General features: G+C 42.4%; 2 protein-coding genes across 2 annotated transcripts in view; both read left to right on the forward strand.

Annotated features, from left to right (window-relative positions):
- LOC145425170 (ribonuclease inhibitor-like) overlaps positions 1-20,435 on the forward strand; it is a 291,209-nt gene that overhangs the window by 21,580 nt on the left and 249,194 nt on the right. The gene's annotated exons all lie outside the window — the stretch shown is intronic.
- LOC145425144 (NACHT, LRR and PYD domains-containing protein 12-like) overlaps positions 3,247-20,435 on the forward strand; it is a 596,587-nt gene continuing 579,398 nt past the window's right edge. Inside the window, exons 1-7 of the mRNA XM_080298036.1 lie at positions 3,247-3,309; positions 12,368-12,460; positions 12,573-12,722; positions 12,829-12,942; positions 13,049-13,162; positions 16,258-16,334; positions 16,451-18,317. Coding sequence (XP_080154162.1) covers positions 3,272-3,309; positions 12,368-12,460; positions 12,573-12,722; positions 12,829-12,942; positions 13,049-13,162; positions 16,258-16,334; positions 16,451-18,317 — 2,453 coding nt within the window. The 5' untranslated portion in view covers positions 3,247-3,271. The remainder of the gene's footprint in view (positions 3,310-12,367; positions 12,461-12,572; positions 12,723-12,828; positions 12,943-13,048; positions 13,163-16,257; positions 16,335-16,450; positions 18,318-20,435) is intronic.

Here is a 20,435-nt window from a genome sequence, read left to right on the forward strand (position 1 = left end):
CTGGCTAAAATGTGTAGCCCCAGCCAGCTGTGCGAACAAATCCTCCATGTGAGGAAGAGGGTAACAGTCCATGATCACACTCTTGTTAGGTTCACGCAGATCCACACAAAGTCTTAAGTCTCCCTTACTTTTTCTTCCAACCACCAGAGGACTCACCCATTCAGCTGCATCCACTGGTTCGATGATGCCTGCTTGGAGTAGACGTTTCAATTCAGCTGACACCTCCTCACGTATGCTGAGTGGTAGACGCCGCAGTTTTTGACGAACTGGCTGTACTGTCTTGTTCACTTGAACTTTGTGGATAAACCCTTTAACAGCTCCAAGATGATGGGAAGAAGAGGAATCAATGTTATTCACCATGCATGTTTGTTTACTGGCTGGTGCTCCTCTTGCAGGATCCTCTCCTTTGTTGATGACTTTTCCAGCAATGATATCAATGTTAAGTGCTTTAATTAAGTCCAACCCCAGCAACGGTGATCCATCTTTAACTATGAAGAATGATCCTGGCACTTTTCTGTCATTGCTTGCAACCCTCACTGAAGCCTGTAGGCAGCCAATGACAGGCAAGTCACCTTTTGCATAAGTGACAAGCTTAACTTTCGGTTCAGTCAAAGCGCAGGGTGCAAAATGTTCTTTGTAGATGGCTTCTGGGAGGATAGATACTGAAGCTCCTGTATCCACAATTAACTCCAGAACCTGAGAGTTTCCCTGTGGTGTTTCAATGTTCATTTTGCATGTAATCTTATCACATGCTGCAGTCATCAGTTTGTGATCATCGACACATAAAACTGTGAACTCAGGAACAACTACTTCCCTGACCACTGCTACAGCTGATTTACAAACTCTGGCGAAGTGCCCTTTTTTGTTGCATTTATCACATTTTACTGTTGCTGCTGGACAGTTTTTATCATTAGCCAGGTGTTTCTCGGATCCACATCTGAAACAATGACGCTGTTGCTCTTTATCACTTGCCTTTTTGTGCCATTCTTTAGATGTAGGTCCCCGAGCTTGAGCCGGTCGCGCTCCTCTTTTTCCCCGAAGACGTGCGTCCTTCACCCCCACAGCTTGTACTGCAGCAGTCTGGGCCGTGGGTGCAGCAGAGAGGAGTGTAGCATTCTTGACCGCAGCCTCCACCTGACATGCAATAGTAACTGCCTTGTCCAATGTAAGGTCCTCCTCCAGCAGCAATTTTTCTTTAACAACACTGAGATTAGCATTAGCAACAAGTTGATCCCGAATCATTTCACCCTCCATTATTCCAAAACCACATGGCACAGCTAACGCTCTGAGGGCGGCAACATACTGAGTCACCGTTTCATCAGCCCGCTGAACTCGCTGTCTGAATGTGTGCCTGCATGCCACTACATTCACTTTAGGGACAAAGTGGTTTTCAAGCGCAGTCATGGCTTCAGCAAACGTCGTACCTTGATTTGGCAGTGTGTAGAACAGTCGTTGTCCCTCTGGTCCCAAGCAATGTAATAAGACGGCTCGTCGTCTCGCCTCCGGCCATGCATCTCCCGTAGCATTTATCACTAGCATGTAGTTCTCAAAGAATTTGCGCCACGTCATAAACGGTATTGGCGGCTCACCCGCATGTTGCAAAAAGGGCGGTGGGCTCAGCACTGAAGCGCTCATCTTCGTCGCCAATTTGTTGGGTGTGTAATCAGGCAGCGGAGGCGACGTCTGGGTTCAACACTTTATTTTAGGCTTTACAGCGGAGCTCCATCTTGTTCTCGCTCTCTACTTTCTTCTTCTCCTCTTTCTCTTACCCAGCCTCATTAGCGACACCCCTGGTCTGACAGGGTAACAGCATGTACTAATTTTCTTCCCTTATTATAGAACCTTGTAAACACAACAGAGTGGTTTTTCATTTTTGAGAAATACTGATGTCATCAAGAGGATCTAGAAGAGAAGTAAGAGTAAAAGCCAGGAGATGGCAGTAGTGCAACATCTTTGGATGCAAGCTGCTGTTAAAAATGACAGAAGAAGAAGTTTGCTTGATCATTCCTCAGCTCATCTGTGTGAAGCTGAGTGTAAAGAGGCTCCTGCTGTTAGAGAAACACTCTGACTGTTTAACAGAGTCAGACATGTTCAGACTGAATTTCAGTCAGAAACTCAGCATCACACTGATGAAGCTGCAGATTAATTGTGGTTAATTTCTGATTAATTTCTTTGCTGCCAGCTGAAATTTAAATGTAATTTAAAAGATGGATTCAAGGGTATTGGGTTTTTTGAACCCAAAGATATCACATGAACGTATATGAATTGATGTTGATGTTGATTGTGATTGGTTTTATTTCTTCAGTGGTTGTAGTGTTTTAATATTTAGTCATTTTTCCATTATTGTAATTGTGTATAAAGTTTAATTTGAATGAAATTTACATTCAAATGCTTTCAGTGTTGCTGTGTTGAGTGTTTGTTAACATTTGTATGGAAGACACATAAAGACATGTGACTAAAGAAATCTGTGCTAGAGGGACTTTTTAAATAAATAGTAGAAAACAAAACAGATGTTGAATTCTTTAGATAATTTTCTAGAAATCTATTTCTTTCTAAACAGAATTCAGAATATTGATGTTTGAGATGGAAGGTGTTTCTACAGGATCCTGATGGACACTCAAAGCTTTTATAAAATGTTCTCATTAGTTGTTTACAGCAGAATATCAATGTATGTGAACCAAAACAAAAAATAAAGAAAGAAACAAAAGGAGGGTGTGGTGTTCAGGAAGTACAGACTGTAGCTCAGCAGGTAGAATTACTAACTGGAAGGTTGGAGGTTTGATCCCTGGCTGCTCCAGTCTGCACGCCACAGTATCCTTGGGCAAGATGTGGAACCCCGACTTCCTCTCCGCTGCATCCATCATAGTGTCATTGTTAGAAAAAGAAGTGCTTGTGTGAATGAAGCACGCTGTATAAAATGCTGTGACTGCTCATATTGAAAAGCAGCTCATAAGAACTGGTTCATTTTCCAGATAATTCCACTATTAAGACAACAGACATTGGGAGGCTTTCTCTGAGAGTAACACTGAAAGTCTTGCTGCTCCTCCACAAAATGAACTTCAGATTAAAGACACAGCTCAGCTAAACACAACTCAAACTAATCTACACTATTTTTCTTTATTACGCAGCGTTTTTATAACTATTTCCAGATGTTTCTAAAGATGAAAGCAGAATTAAACTCCAGCCTGATGCGTTTCTGAGGTTCCTGACTCTGACCGTCCCTCAAACGCCTCTCTGGGCGTTTCCTTCCGTCGCTTTTACTTTCGCTTTCATGAATGTTGTGGCGCAGTTGATCGTCTCGAAGTTAAGGTAACGTTAGCAGTCTGTACTGTTTTCCTGGCTGACATCAGCTGTGTGCAGCTTAGTTTCAGCATAAATCTACTTCGTTTTATGTGAGATCAGAGTCTGGGAACGAGACAGAAACAGTTGATGATCAGCAGCTGAACTCGATGTTACTGTGGATCCACTGACTGATGTCTGTAGGCAGCTTCTCCTGCCTCCATCAGTCTGTGGCTGTATGGGCTCAAATTGTGGTCATAAATATTTTGTACTTATAAATCAGGATTTGTAGGTGTAAAAAAGATTTGTGTGTGGACTTAGCCAAGCAATACGTGTGAAACTCTGCACTCAAGTTTCAAGTACGACCCTATTTTTCTGCCTTTCATCTGATTAGCCAATGTCATGTCAATCACAAATTTAACAATCCAATCAGAGAACAGGTGGGTTTGGCTATTTGAGTGGTGCTTTATGAAGCTTCAGATCCTTGAAGGGAATAAATGCCCCTTTTCATTCCTTCATCACTAGGAAGTGTTACGAGTTCAAAATTGGGGATCGAGACAAGAGGAAAAACGATGATTTTAATGATCACACGCGTGGGAGATGGACACTGTATGCAGACAGCATCAGATCTCAAAATGGTGGAGCATTGCTCAAACTCTTATAGCCTCTGGTGCCTCCACCTTATCATAAAAGCCTAAACATTCACATGCTTTCTCTCACACAGCGCCTAAGCTACGACCTTGGCTCCCCGTTTATCTGCTCCTGCTGAGATGGGGCAGAAAACTCCAGCATGTTCTGTTCTCTTCTAATCAGACAAATAAGGCGATGACTTTCTGCAAACAGTATTTCTTATAACTCAGCAGTATAATGCATCATAAAACAATATCCTTCATTCACAACAAGCCAGCAGTCTAATGTAATGCAAATCAGTTTAACAAATGCAATAGTTATCAGCTTCTTCTAATTCAGGAGAATAATGCAAACTAAAACTACATAATAATTCACAATCTTTAATTAGGGGTCTAACATGGCATAAAATAATATTATAATTTAACAGAAGGAAAACAGTCTGTGGTGGTCCGAGTTTTGTGATTTTTTGTGTCACAGGTTTACGTGCTTAGTTAGCAGTTAGCATTAGCAGCACATGCTGCGTCTGATGTGAAAGGACCTTTATGCTGCGAAATGTGACTCACAGCAATGGTCCCGGGTCAGCCCTGACTTTGTGTTAAACTAATCCTAAAGTAATAATGGTAATTCTAACCACTGACATACCACAACTTTATCCTTTCAACAGCTACTGAAAGTTAGGGATTGACATGGCATTGACCAATCAAATGAAAGGAAGAAAATAGGGTCAAAATTTGTACTTGTAACTTGAAACTTGAGTGCAGAGTTTCACACGTATTTTTTTGGCTAAGTCCACACACAAACCTTATTTTACACACACACAAATTCTTTTTACACATACAAAACTGATTTACAAGTACAAAATATTTATGACCACAATTTGAGCCCATAGGTGGTATTAAATTATTCTGTTATTTTATGTTACCTTATATATGTAATCAAAGTAGTTGAATTAGAATACTGCTGTAGATCACATTATACCCTTTAATATAGAGTGTGTGAGCTGTATGGAGTTTAGTTCTCATTATACTTTTGAGTTAACAGAACATAGTCACATATTAGTTCATTAGATAAATGTGCATCACTCTGTATCCTTGATCTGCTGGGAATGTGTTACACTGTTTTCTTGACATGCTTAATTGTTGAATCATGAAGAGAAGGTTGTAAGCAGGAGACTCTGTGTCTAAAGACAGGGGAGATAGATAGACCACATTCCACACCCCCACCTTACAGAAAGCAGAGAAACAACTGCCGAGGTCATAACTTAGGCGCTGTAACAGAGAAAAAATGTGATGTTTTGGCTTTTACGACTAGAAGGGGGCCACTAGAGACTATAAAAAGCTGATCAACCCGTCACCATTTTGAGACATGTGCCTGACCCTCTGGTAGCATCTCTCCCGTCCGGACGTTGTAATGCTCTTATTGTTGAATTGTATGGGAATAAATGATTGTTGATTGAGCATTGATACACCGAGTATTGTCCTTCCTTCAGCCCAAAGATTCAAAGAACAGCGTGTTTTCAACAACTTGGTGCCGTGTGACCCGGATCTTTGGTGTGCTGAGGAGGTGCAGATTTGACCTTTGGTGAGATCGTGAGGCGAGGTGAACAGAGGACCGGTCCAAAAAACAAAAAGGTAAGCACAGCCTGTTGTATTATAAATACCAAATGTGCATATTGGGCTTTCCAAATTAATCTGTTCGCTGAGTCACATGTATTTTCACAGTAAATTTGTCGGTGTCTGGTTTTTGGCGCAAGATACTAACAACATAAGTTGAGGCTGAATTCCAGTGTGTTAAATAAACTGCTTCTACCGAGAAACTAATAAGACACTACGTTGAGCTAGTTGCAGTAAACTGCTTCTACCGAGAAACTAATAAGATACTACGTTGAGCTAGTTGCAGCCACTTTACCTTCCACATTTAATTTTGTCTAATACTGGCTTCTGTAGCAATAATACGTTAGAATTTCTTCTGAAGACGCGGCCATTAGTTCAGTACATTGAAGTCGAGGTTTGAAGTTTGTTTATGGTGTCGGTTACGTCCTGGCTCTTGCCGGCTATGAAATAGAAGTTGATTTAAGGAAAAGCAGATGCTGGCTTCACGGTGCGGTTGAACACTGGTAACGCGAGAGCGAAACACGTCCGTAGGTTTGGTTTATGATACGGCCGTGTTCCGGTGGTGCGGCCGTGAAGTGCAGTAGTGGTTGGTGCTAATTTTAGTACATTGAACAGAGGTTTGACGGTGGTTTGTGGCGTCAGTCGAGTTTTTTTTTAAGGGCTGCGGTCATAAAACAAAGTAAAATTTTACTTGCCAAGAAGTACATAGAGCAAAACCTGGTTTATGATGTCTGGTATAACTTCGGGGATGCAAGCATCACTTTTATGATGCGACTTTGCCCCGTTGTGGCGGTCATAAGCGCAGAGAAAGGGGTATTTTGATCTATGGTGCAGTGTGCTTTAAGAAGATCTAATAGTTGAGCTCAGAGGTTTCTGTGTAAAATTCCCGCTGAGGAAAAGTGTTGTGTGTGAGTCTGAAAGCGCGCTCTGGGTGAGAGAGTGTGTGTGAAGCTGCGAGGCGCGCTCTGGGTGCTGTCTTGTGGGTGAAGCGCGCACTGAGTGAGAGTGTGAGTGAGGCGCGCTCTGAGTGTGTTTTCTGTGTGGAGTGTGAAGCGTGAACACAGTGACAGTGATGGTTGATGTGTTTGATTAGGAGGACATTAGAGCAAATACACATTTTAGGATCAAAGGTTGATGCCTAGTGTACCTGTGGAACATTTGCCCTAGGAGTGGCGACCCTCCTGTCCGTGGACGCGTGGCCAGGACCGGCGGCGTCCGGGTGCCGAGGTGGTGACTTGGGGAGGTGAGGGCCCCCGCATAGCTACGGAAATAACACTGGAACGGCCGTGTAATCACGGGTTCACATTTATTCCGGACTAGAACAAGACACATTTTGCGAACAAACGTTGAGTCTAGATTAGTAAAGAAAAATAAAAAGGTTGAATTCCTCGTTTCAGTGGTTGAAATTGTTGTGTGCCTGTCCCCTGACGAGTGTGAAATTAGAATAAAGAGGGAATTTGGAGCCACATAGAGATAGACGGGCATAATTGGGTGTATTACTCTGTGGTGTAATAAAAATAAAAAGGAGAGATAGTAAGAGGTGTGCAGTGGAGAATTATGGAGGAGTACAGAGAGGAATGTGTTGGGAGACTGGCGTACAGTTTACGCTGTCAAGGTAGGCGTGTGGCCTGCTTATCTGTTTAACATGTGATGAAAATGAAATTAAATAAATCTCTTAGTGTGTTAATACAGGAAGCTGCGGACCTGGACCAACTGCCCCCACAAGCACAGCGGCCGAAGCAAAATTATAGGTAATGGGAACCACACCCAGCACGAATCAGCAGCTGTGAAAAAGACAGCAGCGAGGAGAGAATTAGAGGAGAAATTAAGAGAAGTTTTAACACATAAAATTGGGGCCAACGGACTTGTGGAGGTTGGGAAGGCGTCCGGAGCATCACAACAAAAAGGTGAAACAAAAACACACAAGCAGAGAAATCTGAGAGAAAGGCTCCTTTTAAGGTAACGCCTAGTTTGAGAAAAGATAAAATTAACCTGCTTTTATACAAATGCACATACACGCAATGAAGAAACAGCTTACACTCATGAACACGTGAAGATTTTCCAGCAAGGTTAAAGAAAAATTAACATACTTAAATGATGAAGTCTATACATTACTGACAAAGAAACCCTCTGGGTTGCAGGACAACAATTTAACTAAAAAAAAAAAAAAAAAAGGAACACTGGTCTAACCAACCAGGCAAGACACAACAAATTTAGTGGTTAAAAGATTCAAATTGTGACATGTTTTCTGTTGATTGATTAATAAAAGTGATTACTGAATGAAAGAAAATTCCTTTTTTGGGCTTTTAAACATGATCTTAAGAATTTTAACATATACCGGTGTTGTCCTGTCAACTTGGTGGGTTAGGAGTTGATTATATCGGGAGACAAAAAACAAAAAAAGGGGGAGAGAAGGCTGACACAGGGCCTGGCCCCATTGCCTCCCCTCTGAATAACACAGCCAACACAACAACATTTTCCTGTTCGTTTGTTTTTGTTTTTTGTTTGTTTTTGTTTTGTTTTTGTTTTTTCAGGAGCAGGAGGATAAGAGAGACTGGAGGAGGAGACTCTAGCTTCACATAAGTATGAACTGCAGACTTAACACTGTGGTTGCTGATTTTGAGTTACTGATGTTTGCATCAAGAAAACTGTGCTATATTAACTGTGTTTTGATTAAGGTATCATGTTATATTATTGGGAATGCCAAATGCTACAGTGGAGATAACTATTGATATCACTCATGACTGGAATATGTTACTATTAACCACAGCAGGTCACTGTAAAAAGTCAATTAAATTTTATAGAGGAAAATCGCCAAAATTGAACAATACCTATGAATGACTGGCCACATTCAGAATAGAGATATGCAATAATAAACATTGGTCCACATGATTTAGGTTCTCACTTGAAATAGTAAGTATTAAATGTAGAATATAATCGACAGGGACATTTGATAGGATGTGGTACTGCAAAAGAACAAGAGCAAAGTAAATAAAGAAAATATTGTGTTTAGTTTGGATAAATTCCAATTAAAATGTACCATTACACTCAGAGGATCAATATGAAATAAAACATATGCAAAATTTGTAGGAAGTACATGACTGATAACTGTTCTGTCCTGAGCGTTTGTTTCTAGAGCACCCACTTGACCACACCAACAGTTTCTCGCCACCGAGGAGGGGTACTTGCAAAAAGAATAAAATAAAAATCTGAGTTTAACAAAACATTTTAAATGTAAATATCAAGCTTACCTTTCTTTTTCCATGAAATGTGCTTGTGGGCACGCCAGCCATTTTGAAAAGGTGGGCAAAACAATTGGCAAGGCCACACCCCCACACATGTGATATAATTTTAAAGGTACTGTTGCCCTCTCTAAGAAACATCAGGAATTAGAGGAGTGGCAAGTAGAGTATGCGAGCTACAAGCAAAAACTAAAATGTGTACTACAGTGTGCAAAAATGAAATACTGGGTCATCAGGGGGTCATGAGGGACATTTATAAAACTAAAAGTCCCACTAACCTTAAAGTGCACTTGAAAAGCCCACACAAGAAGGTTAACCTAGCTTACCTAGAAGACCTCATCAGGGGGAGCACACTCCCCCTCCTTGAAGAGCTCACCCACTCAACCCGCATCCCCAGAAAACAGCTAACCCCAGATAAGGCAGCGTGATGTATCCCGAGATAACAGGACTGGGACATCTAAATAAAGGTGTGAAACAATCGCCTTCAAAAGGTTATCAATTCACTTGAACCAAAATTAGGACCACACGGTGCGGCAAGAGTTAATAGTTATTAGTCTCAACACCCAAGGATAACCAGAAGAGCATGACTGATATGATGGAACTGGGATTTTGTTACACTTAATTTTTGCAAAACACAAACAAAACTAAATTGAAACTAAGGATTTTCAGAAAATAAAAACTAAACTAAACTAGCAAACAATTGGTAAAAAACTGATTAAAACTGATGAAAATTGCAAAACTATTACAACCCTGGTCCAGACTAAGATGGTGTTGGACATCTTCGGGGCGGAAAAGGGTTGGTGTGACCAAGGTGTGGTTTGGCTTGTTGTATGTACATTTCAAAATGTTACAGCTCTGGATGGACCAGTTACCAGGGCATGGAAGGATGACAGACTTTATTACATGAGGAGAAGGGACATTTTCGGGATCGAAGATCCTCAGGGATGACAAGGCTGGAGCAACGGTACTCGAGAGAAGAATTTCTGATACTTTCTGAGATATGATGTCACTAACCTTCTCTTTTAATTGCCTAGCTCCAATGAATTGACACATGGGAGTGTGTCAAAAAGGGGGAGTTGAGTCCGAACATCAAACAATGGTTTTATGAACATCTTATGACGTTATTTCTGTGTTTAATAATTTAGCTATGGTAAAACTTAAGCTTATAATGTGTTAGACTTAGAAAGGGTTCACTAATTTTTGATTTCTTTTACACACACATAGACTATGATTAGAATAGGTCCTGAACATAATATTTTAAACCAAATTTGAATCATTAGAACAACAATGGATAACAATATTAGATTATCAAGGCTAGGGAGAGTAATAATGGTAATTCTAACCACTGACATACCACAACTTTATCCTTTCAACAGCTACTGAAAGTTAGGGATTGACATGGCATTGACCAATCAAATGAAAGGAAGAAAATAGGGTCAAAATTTGTACTTGTAACTTGAAACTTGAGTGCAGAGTTTCACACGTTTGGGCTCCTGGAGAAGATGGATCCCACAAACACAGCAATAACCATGAAGGGGTTGGCGAAAACCAGGAACACCAGACCAACGAGGTTCGAGAGGCTCTTGGCAAAAAGGGGGACACGCCGGTGAACCCAAAACACACAGATCCTTGTTTGAAATCGGGGCAGAATAATCCCCAGAACTGTGCAATGACTAAAGGGTGGTCTAACCCCGGAGGTCGAAGAAAGAAGCTGAGAATCACCCAACTGGAAGACACTGGTAGCTGCAGCAATAAAAATAAAGGTTAAAAGCTCCTTAGACAGAGGTTCTAGTCTAAGTACATTTGAAAGGTATAAGGGGGCATTAAAATGGGAGAGGAAAACTGGAGCACCAAAATAAAGCTGTGGGAAAATTGGGAGTGATGGGAGTGTCATCTGTAACTGCTGTTATGGTTGTAAAGCTAACTTTGCTTGCATCTGAACTGCGTGAACACAGAGGTCATCCCCCATATGGTCCACCCGTTAAAGGGGGACAGAGGGCCTCAGGATCAAGAAAACCTGGACCTTGCGACCCTGGAGTGCATGTTGTAAGTGATCTCTTTCAGAGATCAAAAGGGGGAATTATTAAATTATTCTGTTATTTTATGTTACCTTATATATGTAATCAAAGTAGTTGAATTAGAATACTGCTGTAAATCACATTATACCCTTTAATATAGAGTGTGTGAGCTGTATGAAGTTTAGTTCTCATTATACTTTTGAGTTAACAGAACATAGTCACATATTAGTTCATTAGATAAATGTGCATCACTCTGTATCCTTGATCTGCTGGGAATGTGTTACACTGTTTTCTTGACATGCTTAATTGTTGAATCATGAAGAGAAGGTTGTAAGCAGGAGACTCTGTGTCTAAAGACAGGGGAGATAGATAGACCACATTCCACACCCCCACCTTACAGAAAGCAGAGAAACAACTGCCGAGGTCATAACTTAGGCGCTGTAACAGAGAAAAAATGTGATGTTTTGGCTTTTACGACTAGCTGGGGGCCACTAGAGACTATAAAAAGCTGAGCAACCCGTCACCATTTTGAGACATGTGCCTGACCCTCTGGTAGCATCTCTCCCGTCCGGACGTTGTAATGCTCTTATTGTTGAATTGTATGGGAATAAATGATTGTTGATTGAGCATTTATACACCGAGTATTGTCCTTCCTTCAGCCCAAAGATTCAAAGAACAGCGTGTTTTCAACAGTGGATGTTGATTAACTGCTGACAGTGAGACAGGGCTGTCCTAAGAGTTGCTTTTCGGAAGTCGCTGCCAACACTTCATCTATAAAATGCATTTCTCTGCTCGTTTGCTATAGTCTGCTGTCGTATCTGTATGCAGGTTATTTTCAGTTTAACTGGTGATGTTCATTCGTGTATTGTAGGTGAATGCGTTGATGATTGATCATAAATTAGTAAACTGGCCGTTTTTGTTCAATAATTCCTGTTTCATGTTCAAACCGTCAGACAGAAACTCTGCGTTTGTTTTTATGTTCTTCAGCCTGTTGTTCTTGAGGTCATCTGTGATGCGTTCAATGACCCTCCACATGCTCTGAGGCTCATTTGAAGAGAAACAGAACTTCATCTTTAGAGCATAAGTGGGTTGTTGCCCTCTTTATGCCCACGGTCAGGCTCTGTTTATTGTAGTATAACACTCATAGGACACAGTGACCCGCTGCACACACACTGCACACACACTGCACACACACTGCACACACACTGCACACACACTGCACACAATGACAGCTGCAGAGTTTGTGTCTGATGTATTAAGTATGAAACACTGTTGGGTTAAAATCTGGTCAGAATGAATCCAGGTGCAGGTGTGTCAGTTTAGGACCACTGGACTAACATCCAAGTGCTCACAATATAAAGTGTATTCTGTAGTAACATCCTGGTGTTGCAGCAACAGTCCCACATGGAAACGTCAACACTCAAACTCAAAGTCTCTTTTTGTCAACAATAAAATGACAGCAGACCAATTTGAACAAAGTTGGTAAAAAGCTTCAGAAATGAGTAAAATATTAAAAAAGTGTCTTGATGCTCAATCATCCAGTAAATCCCCAAAGAGTTGATTCTGTTCATCTGGACGTTTTCAGCAGCATGGATCAGTGTGAGGACAGAGAGGAGGGAGTCCCTCCCTCTAAAAGCACTCTGTGTGGGGAACATGAGAGCCAGACCAAAGCTCAGAGGTGAGATGACCATCTCTAACTGTCCATGACTCTTCTCCATGTCACAGCTCAGCACTCACATCACTGCTCCATCATTATTCACACTCATACCTCTGTGTGTGTTGTTTTAAAGCCCAGAGCTGTGGGGCATACCAGGCTCAGCTGGACATAACCCTGAAACTAATCCAGAGCCTGGATCTGAACTCAGCTGTGTTTCCTTAAAGAGCAACAGGTCAAAGGATATTGGTGTAAACTTTAACAAAAGTCTGTTATGTGACAAAGAGTAAGTACATTATTTTTATGAGTTTGTTCATCATGTCTTTAATTTAATATTTCCAGTTTTTCCTTCCTGTCTCATGAAGCTGTTACATTTATTGGTTTTCTTTTAGGATCAATAAGAGGCCAGAATCTCCTGGACCTGAACCCAGCTGTGTTTCCTTAAAGAGCAACAGGTCAAAGGATATTGGTGTAAACTTTAACAAAAGTCTGTTATGTGACAAAGAGTAAGTACATTATTTTTATGAGTTTGTTCATCATGTCTTTAATTTAATATTTCCAGTTTTTCCTTCCTGTCTCATGAAGCTGTTACATTTATTGGTTTTCTTTTAGGATCAATAAGAGGCCAGAATCTCCTGGACCTGAACCCAGCTGTGTTTCCTTAAAGAGCAACGTGTCGAAGGATATTGATTTAAACTTTAAAGGATGTTCTTCTGTTGCTGAGAGGTAATGTGTGTCTAGATGTTGTTCCTGACTCTGTATTTCTAAATAAATCCTCATGTTTAATATCAGCTCAGCTCTTTTTCACACATTTCTATGTTGGTATGTGAAGCGGTGTGTGTTGGAGTGTTTCCACAAACACAGCAGTCAGAGTGGAAAGAGTGGATGTTGTAGGAGGTGTTTGTGTAGTGAAGAGGCTGAGTGTCTGTAGGACTCCAGCTGCTCCAGCAGGTGTCTCCTTTGTGCTTTGCTTCAAACACAGTGTAGGGAGGAGCTTCCACTCAGGTGTTTCAGGTGGTATAGCCTATGGTTTAGTTTGACTTCCTTCTGCAAACTCAGCTGCTCTGTTGCTGATACACGTCTCCATGAATATGATTGATCAGATGCTGCCAACACCATGTGTTTCATGTGAGCGCTCAGCTGAAACCCTGGGTTGACTTATCGAGTTAATAACAAGCTTCACGTGACTGTGAATGCTAAAGTGAATCCAGATAAAGGAACGAGACCCTGCTAATGTTGGACTCACTTCTTAGTGTAGATCCCAGGAGGAAGTTCAACATAGCCATTCTTTGTGCTAGCTCGACCAAACCTGAGACCACAGTGCAGGATAATGATCATCATCTGTCTCTGTCAAGGACATTTAAAATCCACAAATAACAAACATAATTATATTTGATCATTAAAAATATGTTTTCACTTAAAAAAGCATGAGCACACTGGTGGATTACAGAAACATGAAAACTCGTTAACAGTGTCAAACATACTGAAGTAGAAGGACTGATGTTTGTGTTAAAATACCTTCTTAAAGCTGAAATACTGATTCAACTTTCTCCAAAGGTTGATTCTGTTCATCTGGACGTAGCGTTTTGTGGGAGAAACATTTCGTCTCTCATCCAGGTTACTCCTTCAGTCTCAGCTGACTGCAGGTTTCAATCGTATAAACAGTACATTTGCATAATGACTGAAACCAGCCCACTGAAGGAACAATGGTGTCACGATCAGGCGAATTACACACAGTAGTTCGGCGTGCCCGTGTGGCGTGCTGGCTAGACTCCAACGCGGCGAAGGCTAGCGGTGGGTTGGAAGAGACACGCAGTTATTCTAGTAACGATCAGTGCACGAAGCGTGGCTTCGGAACTGTCGTCACAGACGGAGAGCGAGCGGAGCCAGGATGAGAAAAAGGATCGAAGGGAAAAACACTCACGGTTGCTGAATCAGGCGGCAACTGACGTCGGCAAAGTTTCGGAGCTCCTGACATGAAGAGAACGATGTCTGAGCGGCGAACAGGTGGGTGGCGTCTCTCCTTTAAACCCGGCCCCGTGATCAGCTGATCACCAGCTGACAAATGGGCTGGGAGGTCATCTTAATTATGCAAATTCTCATGACCATTGATCAATGTCCATGAGTCCCATTCACAGAGAGTTGGGGAATGGCTGCAATCACAGCGCTGTAAGATTGTGACAAATGTACCCTTAGGCCCCCTCCTCGATTCAGAGATGGTCTTTCCCTTTTCACGTAAATGGCCTCCTTGACTCCGCCCTCCAACCAGCGTTCCTCCCTGTCCAGGATGTTACATCCTCATCATTGAAAGAGTGTCCACTGGCCTGTAGGTGTAAATAGACTGCAGAGTCCTGGCCTGACGAAGTAGCTCTTCTGTGTTGTAGCCAGAGGTTGTTTGGTTTCCCCGATGTATAAATCCTGGCAATCCTCCTGCACTTAACAGCGTACACTATGTTACTCTGTTTCTGTCGGGGGACCCGATCCTTGGGGTGGACCAATTTTTGGCGCAGCGTGTTTTGGGGTTTAAAAGCCACAGAGACCCGGTGTTTAGAAAAAATGCATCTCAACTGCTCCGATACTCCTGACACATCACTACAGGTTTTCTCTTAGTCAGCGGTTGTCCTTCTCTCCTGGATCGGCTGGAGCTTTCTTTAGGAGCCGTTCCAGCTTTGACAAAAGTCCAGCTGGGATAACCACATTTACACTTCGGCCAGATGAACAGAATCAACTTTTGGAGATTTACTTTCCTGGATGATTGAGAATGCATCAAGACGTTCCTCTTAAAGCGTTATTCAGTGTTGTGACAGTCAGCTGCTTCAGCTGCTGCTGGGATGGGCTGTGGCAAAGAGAACAGAGAAAATCCAAATCAGAGTTTTTCTCTGAATTAAAAGCAAGGAAACAACAATATATTCTACATAGTGAAACTGATGGTTTCTGGTGTTTTGGGTCTGTTTTTCTGTATTCATGTAGATAAAGTGTAAACTCAGATGAATTATACCATCAAATGTTAAAGGAAACTATCAGGATGAGTGTCTGTGAGCTGAGAAGGACGTGAAGCGAGCAGTTTATCCCAGAGCTGAAGCTGCTCTGTGTGCAGAGATGAGCTCAGATTCCTGCTGTGATTGATCAACAGTCACAGAAATGTAGACTTGTAGTTATTACTGCAGTATGGTCACAGCAGATACTGATAAACATGTATTATGAGGATGGATGATCAAGTTTCTCACTCTCTCCTTTAAATCGCAGTTTTTTTCTTCTTCACAGTTTATCTGTTAATTTATTAATGAATAACACTGAAAGAGTTTCTGTTATATTTCCCCTTGAACATCAGCTTATTAGGGCGGCATTAGGAAATAGCCCCCCTCCAAAGAATGAATAAATGAATGATGATAATAATAAAATGATTAAAAAGCAGAGCTCAGAGTGGTAGAATGGTCAAACATGGATCCACGGGTGGTTCAACTGCATTTGGTGACGTGACTAAAGCAAATCTTTCAAATAATCCCACCATCAACGGGATGTTGTCTCCTTTACTACGGTTACTTTACTTGGTCACCGTGTGAATTTCTTTGAAATGAACCAAATTCTTTTATTTGTTGGTTGTTGCATATTTAACCTCTACAGTCAGGAAAGGAGGAGATGAGGCCTCAACAATGTTGGGTTGTAGCTGTGGTTCAGGTTAGAGTGAGTGTCCATGGAATAAATGTAAGTCAGTGAACTGGAAACATGACTGTGTTCAAACTTTGTTTTCCTTTTTATAATGAGTCTAATCAAAGGTGGACAGAAGTATCTCCACTTTGACTTTTCTGTGTCACCATCAGAGCTTCTGCACAGTGTGGAGAAAGATCCAGAAGCAGAGCTGGACTGCAGACAGCCAGTCAGAGCAGCTGTGTACAAAGTAAGACTGAACATCTGTCTGCTGATGGACTCATTTCTGAAAACTGGACTTCTTGTGTTGTTCAGACATTGAAGACTTTTCTTTCTCTTTAGTCTCATTGTTTTTCTTTCTTTCAGCAGATGTTGGTCTGCAGGAGGTTTTAGATGAACATAAGATCAGTCTGAGGAGGAGATGTGAACGTGTGACTGAAGGAAGTGATGAAACAGGAAGTAGAACCCTCCTCAACAGGATCTACACGGAGCTCTACATCACAGAGGGACAGAGTGAAGAGGTTCATACCCAACATGAGGTGAGGCAGCTGGAGACAGCTTCCAAGATGGACGCCCTCCATGACGCTCCAATCAGGTGCCAGGACATCTTTAAAGCCTTACCTGACCAACAGAGACCCATCAGAGTGGTTCTGACCAACGGCGTGGCTGGTGTTGGAAAAACCTTCTCAGTGCAGAAGTTCACTCTGGACTGGGCAGAGGGCTTGGAGAACCAACATGTCAGTGTGGTGGTTCTGCTTTCATTCAGGGAGCTGAACCTGATCAGAGATGAGCAGTACAGTCTTCTGGAGCTGCTCCATGTTTTCCATCCAACATTACAGAAGGTCACAGCAGAGAAGCTGGCTGTCTCTCAGCTTTTGTTCATCTTTGACGGCCTGGATGAAAGCAGACTTTCATTGGATTTCACCAACAGGAAGCTGCTGTCTGATGTCACACAGAAGTCATCAGTCAGCCAGCTGCTGACAAACCTCCTCCAGGGGAATCTGCTTCCCTCAGCTCTCGTCTGGATAACTTCCCGACCCGCAGCAGCCAATCAGATCCCTCCTACATGTGTTGACAGGCTAACAGAAGTACGAGGTTTCACTGACGCCCAGAAGGAGGAGTACTTCAGGAGGAGATTCAGTGATGAAGAGCTGTCCAGCAGAATCATCTCCCACATGAAGACATCCAGGAGCCTCCACATCATGTGTAGTATCCCAGTCTTCTGCTGGATCACTGCTACAGTTCTGGAGCACATGTTGACTACAGAGCAGAGAGGAGAGCTGCCCAAGACCCTGACTGACATGTACTCACACTTCCTGCTGGTTCAGACAAAGAGGAAGAAGAACAAGTACCATGAGGGACACGAGACGAGTCCACAGGAGCTGACGGAGGCTGACAGGGAAGTTCTTCTGAAGCTGGGGAGGCTGGCGTTTGAACATCTGGAGAAAGGAAACATCATGTTCTACCAAGAAGACCTGGAGCAGTGTGGTCTGGATGTGACAGAGGCCTCGGTGTACTCAGGAGTTTGTACAGAGATCTTCAAAAGAGAGTGTGTGATCTTCCAGAAACCAGTCTACAGCTTTGTTCATCTGAGCATTCAGGAGTTTCTGGCTGCCGTCTACATGTTCCACTGTCACACCAACAGGAAGATAGAGGTAGTGGAAGACTTCCTGGGAGATTTTTGTTATGATTCTGACTTTGATTTTGACTATCATGATTATACTAATTTGCTTCGGTTTCCCCACATTAAACCATCTCTGGATGAATCATCTCTGGATGATTTCCCGAGGAGAGCCATGGAGAAATCCCTCCAGAGTAAAAATGGCCACCTGGACCTGTTTGTTCGCTTCCTTCATGGCCTCTGTCTGGAGTCCAACCAGAGACTCTTAGTAGGTCTGCTGGGTCAGACAGAGATCAGTCCAGGAACCATCCAGAGAGTCATCAACAACCTGAAGGAGATGAACAGTGATGAAATCTCTCCTGACAGAAGCATCAACATCTTCCACTGTCTGATGGAGATGAACGACCTCTCAGTACATCAGGAGATCCAAGAGTTCCTGAAGTCAGAGAACAGATCAGAGAAGGAACTCTCTGAGATCCAGTGCTCAGCTCTGGCCTTCATGCTGCAGATGTCAGAGGAGGTTCTGGATGAGTTGGACCTGCAGAAGTACAACACATCAGAGCGGGGACGACAGAGACTGATTCCAGCTGTGAGGACCTGCAGAAAGGCTGGGTGAGTCCAGATGTGATCATTAGCATCATTGATCAGTGTAGGTTAGTAGTTTAATGTTGAAAATAAAATCAGATTGTAAGCACAAAGTGTTTGTGTCCGTACGCTGCAACCTTCCACACCATTCCTTTATTGTACAGACTCAGCAGCAGCTCCATGGATCCCAAATCCAAGAGTGGAGAACAGATTTGAAGTGTGTCACATCCATGCAGTCACAGCTGTTTCCACCATGTTTCCACTGATATTAATCCTGTTCAATGACACGTTTCATATCAGTGAATATGTTCTTTAGGACGTCCACTGACATGTTTAAGTGTCCTGCTGGAAATCACTCAAATCATCCATGAAATCCATGAAAAATCCTTTTAGTGTTTCTAACTTCACCCTCTGTCCTCTCTCTCTCTCCATCCTCCTCACTGCTTCTTTCACTGATAATCACACAAACATCGTATTCAGCTACAAAATAACACAATAATACCATCTGATGATCATTATTATAAGAGCAGGATCCATATTTGATATCAGAGTAACACACTGCTTGGTTATGTGCAGTCATCATCAGTGACTGTGGGTCAAACAGAAGCTCTCTGATTGGTTGCTGACCTTGGTCACCTGTCCACTCTCACCTGTTTGTGTTTGCTCTCTCTTTGCTGTCTCCATCCTCTCTCTCCTTTCTCTCCCTCTCTGTCTTTGTACGTCACTCAGGTCCAATGGAAACAGTGACATTTACAAACCAATCAAAGACAAACTGATCCATGTCAGGTTATAACAATATTCAAAGTGAATACAGGCTGCTGCTGGACAAAGACAGGTAACATCATTTTGACTTGCTGTCACCTGGATCTGGACTCATAAACACTGAAGCCCTGAACAGGAATACAAATCATTTTCTGCCAACTAGCGACACACCAGCAGATAATGGCTCAGAAAGCTAAAATGAGCCAATCATTTCTGTGTTTAGCTCCCCTGAAATCAGATCTGATATCAGCAGCTCTGAGTTCATTCATCATTATTGTCCAGTGATGCGGTTTCTGCTCCGTTTGGTAACAGTCAGCAGGTTTTTCCTGCGTGTGGACGTGAACAGTCGTACCTGACAGCAGGTAGCAAACAGAGATCATCTTTCCAGCTGGAACTCTTCACTGAGCTGAATTCATTCAAAATGTTCTGGAGTCAGATTCAAAACAAGAAACAGTCCAAATGTGTGTCTTCACTCTGACTCTGGATCAGATCTCAGTGACAGACTGTGGACATTATGGAAGCCTAAATGTGACACCATCTTCCTCCTTCATCTGCAGATTAAAGCCAAACAAAGATTCTCATTAAAAGTCTGCAGGTCTGAGAGAGACTCAATCGTTGTGTCATGTCAAACACAGTAAGAGGAGCTGAAGCACAGATGTGAAGAGCAGATTCATCAGATTATGACCTCACTCTGTTTTGTCTTCATATACATTCAGTCTGTGTTTATAATGCAGATTTTCTGCTTTTATAATAACACATTTTATATTTTCTATCATCACAGACTGACTGAGTGCCGACTCTCAGAGTCTCACTGTGAAGTTGTGGCCTCAGCTCTGAAGTCCAACCCCTCCCATCTGAACGAGCTGGATATGAGTTGGAGCAAGCTGCAGGATTCAGGGATGAAGCTTCTGTGTGCTGGACTGGAGAGTCCAAACTGTCGACTGGAGACTCTGAGGTGAGTTCACTGACTGCGGCTGTTTTAGTTTTTCTATATTTCAGGTCTTTGATTGATGTTTGAAACTTTCTTTAGTTCCTACATGTTCAGGATGTGTCTGAAGACAAATGTGAAGAAGTTTGAGTGCTTTCAGAAATGTTGTCTTTCCAAACGACTGAACAGCAGTTTTTCCTTTTGGCTCCAAACAGAAGTGACAGACTTGAGCAGGGTTCATTTAAAGGCTGACAGAAGTGGAGTGGTGACGGGGAGATGTTTGACAGGACAGTGTTTCAGCCTCCACAGGTTCATGTTGTGCTCCATCAGTCAGTGAAAATGAAGTCAGTGCTGATGAGGCTGTAGAGTGTGTAAGGGATGTGAATGAGGATGATGAAGATCTGATGATAGCAGATAAAAACAGGCTGCAGAGACTTTGAGCCATACAGGGCACA

This window comes from Astatotilapia calliptera, chromosome 3 (genome assembly GCF_964374335.1).
Source record: "Astatotilapia calliptera chromosome 3, fAstCal68.1, whole genome shotgun sequence".
NCBI lineage: Eukaryota > Metazoa > Chordata > Actinopteri > Cichliformes > Cichlidae > Astatotilapia > Astatotilapia calliptera.